Below are 4,274 nucleotides of genomic sequence, written 5' to 3' on the forward strand. Positions count from 1 at the left end.
ACACTGTAACACACACACACTGTAACACACACACAGTGTAACACACACTGTAACACACACACACACTGTAACACACACTGTAACACACACACACTGTAACACACACACACTACACAGCACACACACTGTAATAATGTACAAATAATGAAAATACAAAGAATGAAACCCCAAAGTAAATTGAACCAAACAGTGAAATGTTGTTTGACCCTGCAGCAGCTGGACGAGGTGCGTCGTGACCTGCGCTGGATAACGGACGCTCTTCAGTTCGCTCGTTACCGGCAGCCCCGCGGCGGCGTTCCCGTCTCAGCGCTCGTTAACGCAGACGCCCCCCCCCGACAGCGAGCAGAAGACCGACTCCACCTCCTCCAACAACGACTTCTTGCCGACCCCCTCCCCCTCGCCAGAGCCCCGGCACAGGAAGCCCCCCAGCGGTGAGGAGACATGTTGAGCTTCAATGTCTTTATTGACCTCTGAAGGACATTCTGAGAAAAACGTGACACTTTAGCCGCGTTCACACCGTAGTACTTTTCCCACTTTAGTTCCGATATAGTTCCGAAATCTCGCGTTCACACCAAAAAGAGCCGGAACTCAAATTAGTTCATCAGAACCTTTTCACCCCCTTTTCCGTCCCTGGAGAAAAAGGTTCCTATTTCTGATTGGCTGGAAGGATTGCAAACCACGCCCCGTAAAACTCCCAAAAAGTTTTGTGAAGCCGCCATTTTATTATCCTCGGATTAGCATTATTAGCATTAGCATTAGCCCAGCGCAGAAACGCAGAGAGACTAACTTATGGCAACACAAAATAAAACATGGGAGCGGTGGAGATGAGGAGGTGTCGGCGTTCTGGCGATTGACTCGGAAGGCTTCAGTAGAAGCTGCTGGGACTCCCAGCAGCTTCTACTGAAGCCAGTCCCCAACTCCGGGGACTTCCGGCCGGGGACTCCGGGTGGCAGTATACGCCGTGAAGTGGTTTGCGGCCTGCCAGTAAACCCAAAGCAGAAGACGAAGAAGTGACGTCAGCGGCTTCATTTGCCTAATCCTCCCTCAGGGACTTATTCCGGTGTGAACGCGATCTGAACTTAGTTCATGAGAACTAGAGAGTTCACATGAACTAAAGTGGGAAACGTAAAGTGTGAATGCGCCTTTTGAGAAAAAAGTGAAATTTGTTGTGGACATTTTTTTTGGGGAATTATTATCAAATTAAAACAATTAAGAAAAAAATGTGAAATTTAGAAAAAAAAGTTTTCAGAACAAACTTGACATTTTTTGAAAAAACTTGAAATACATTTTTTTATTAAATGGTGAGAAAAAAAGTGACATTTATAGAAGAATTAGACATTTTGAGGAAAACATGACATTTTTAGAAAAAACGTTATTTTATTTTTTTTAACGTGAGTTTTTTTTTTTTAACCCTCAGACTCCCTGCTGGGCTCCGATGAGGACGGGTCCTCGGAGGTCTTCCTCCCCACAGACAGCGACTACGACTCCAGCGACGCTCTGAGCCCCCGAGACCTTGACCTGCTCTACTCCCCCCCCCAACACCTCTCCCAGCAGGCACTGCACTCGCTGGGCGGCAGCGCCCCCGACGTGCTGCAGACCCACGAGCTCAGGTAACACTTAGTCATCACTTTGTTTAGATAAGATAAGAAGCACTTTATTGATCAATGATACAGCACCATGGAAGGATGAAGGGATGAAGGGATGAAGTGATGAAGGGATGAAGGGATGAAGTGATGAAGGGATGAAGTGATGAAGGGATGAAGGGATGAAGTGATGAAGGGATGAAGGGATGAAGGGATGAAGTGATGAAGGGATGAAGTGATGAAGGGATGAAGGGATGAAGGGATGAAGTGATGAAGGGATGAAGGGATGAAGGGATGAAGGGATGAAGGGATGAAGGATGAAGGATGAAGGGATGAAGTGATGAAGGGATGAAGGGATGAAGGGATGAAGTGATGAAGGGATGAAGGGATGAAGTAACTATGGAAACAGGATATCACAGTAAAAAAAAGAGGATCTATTATGCACCTTTGAAACCTCCCTTTTCTCCCCCTCAGGTACAGCGTCTGCCCCCCCTCAGACCTCCCCCTCTCCTCCACCTTCTTCCCTCTCTCCCCCTCTCCATCCAAAGACTTCCCTCTCTCCCCCCTACTGCCCCTGGAGGACCTCTCCCCCCTCTCTCCCAACCTGAGGCCTCTCTCCCCCCTCCTGCCCCTGGAGGACCTCTCCCTCTCTCCCCTCTCTCCCCCCCTGAGGCCTCTCTGTAACCCCCCCTCCAAACGAAAGCTCCTCTCTCGCAGTCAGCGGGGGGGGGGAGGAGCGTACTTCACCCCTCGGTGGCTCCGGGGGGAGGAGGGGGGAGAGGGGGGGTCTCTCTCCGAGGGGGTGTACACCCAGCAGACGGATCTCCCCCCCTCCATCGACTCCCCCACCTTCGTTAGCCACGCCTCCTGCGTTCTGGAGAGCCGGAGGGGGAGGCAGCGGGGGGGAGGACAGGGGGGAGGAAGGCCCCATGTTAGACGCATCTTTGTGGGGGGGGAGAGGGGGGAGGCAGTGGGGGTGTCTGTGGTGGTGGAGGGGGGGGGAGGAGGAGGAGGGAGGAGCACAGGAAGTGGATTCTGACGAGCAGACGAACGCTCAGGTGTCGGAGATTCTGAGCAGCTCGCTATGAGGCCGGTGAGTTACAGGAGAGACGCTGGGAGGATGGGTTTCTGTTGGGGAGCCTGAACGCACCTCCAGATTCTGAGGGGAAAGGGAAAATATGAGAAAAAAGTTAAAACATGAAAAAAAAGTTACATTTTGAGAAAACATTTTAATTTTGAGCAAAAAGTTACATTTTGAGAAAAAAGTTAAAATATGAAAAAAACGTGAAATTATGAGAAAAAAGTTAAAATATGACGAAAAAAAAGTGAAATTATGAGAAAACATTTTAATGTTGAGGAAAATGAAATTGTGAGAAGAACAAATTTAAATCATGAGAAAAACATGAAATTCTGAAAAAGTAAAATTTGGGGAAAAAGAAAGATTTTGAGAAGAAGTAAAAAAAATTGGAAGAAATATAATTCTGAGAAAAATGTGAAATTCGTTATTACAAATTTAAATGCAAAGACGTTATTATACGCTTACATGTTGTGTCGCTGCCTGCCATTGAAACGTCAGTTAAACCTCTCTTTGTGTTTCTTTCTCTATTTCACACCCCCCCCCCCCCCCCCCTCAGCGCTCCGCAGATTGTAAACTGAATAAAGTTGCTGGTTCAACTCTCCGACTCAGAGACCCACGGCTTCGACTGTTACAGAATAATCAATGCAACGAGAACCCAGCTCCTTCTGACACTTTGCACACGGACCAAACGCTGAAGGTGGACTTACCGAACACGTTAAGATACCGCTAAAATGTTTCACTCCTTCTTTATTTAAATATCTCACTCTGGATCTGTGGCATGGACTCTACTTGAAGTGAATGTGCAGTCTGTGTGCGTCTCAGTGTTTGATTTCTGCGATCTGTTTAAATGTGGTTTTAATGGAGGGGTTATTGAACGGAGCTATGGTTTCATATTTCCTGTTGGAAAGTCAATCAAACGACGGCGCAGAGGCTAAATATGATCACAAAAGAACACGAAAACACTCAGAAATAACCAGAAACACATGCAATCAATTAGACCGCCACTCAAAACCACTGCAGAGAGACTCAACACAACCACAGGAGGAACTCAAACCACTACAGAGAGACTCAACACAACCACAGTAGGAACTCAAACCACTGCAGAGAGACTCAACACAACCACAGGAGGGGCTCAAACCACTACAGAGAGACTCAACACAACCACAGTAGGAACTCAAACCACTGCAGAGAGACTCAACACAACCACAGGACAAACTCAAACCACTGCAGAGAGACTCAACACAACCACAGGAGGAACTCAAACCACTACAGAGAGACTCAACACAACCACAGGACGAACTCAAACCACTGCAGAGAGACTCAACACAACCACAGGACGAACTCAAACCACTACAGAGAGACTCAACACAACCACAGGACGAACTCAAACCACTGCAGAGAGACTCAACACAACCACAGGAGGAACTCAAACCACTGCAGAGAGACTCAACACAACCACAGGAGGAACTCAAACCACTGCAGAGAGACTCAACACAACCACAGGAGGAACTCAAACCACTACAGAGAGACTCAACACAACCACAGGAGGAGCTCAAACCACTACAGAGAGACTCAACACAACCACAGGACGAACTCAAACCACTGCAGAGAGA

The 4,274-nt window shown here is 47.8% G+C and overlaps 1 protein-coding gene across 1 annotated transcript; it reads left to right on the top strand.

Moving 5' to 3' along the window:
- Nucleotides 1-213: 213 nt before the first annotated feature.
- Nucleotides 214-4,054, top strand: LOC117535201 (ankyrin repeat and fibronectin type-III domain-containing protein 1-like; the record flags this gene model as incomplete). Its single annotated transcript, XM_034199590.1, is given in 3 exon segments — nt 214-431; nt 1,418-1,610; nt 3,218-4,054. Coding segments are annotated over 2 exon segments (240 nt in total), but the record flags the coding sequence as incomplete, so codon positions are not given.
- Between the last annotated feature and the right edge of the window lie 220 nt (nt 4,055-4,274).

This window comes from Gymnodraco acuticeps, unplaced genomic scaffold, assembly GCF_902827175.1.
Source record: "Gymnodraco acuticeps unplaced genomic scaffold, fGymAcu1.1, whole genome shotgun sequence".
Lineage (NCBI taxonomy): Eukaryota > Metazoa > Chordata > Actinopteri > Perciformes > Bathydraconidae > Gymnodraco > Gymnodraco acuticeps.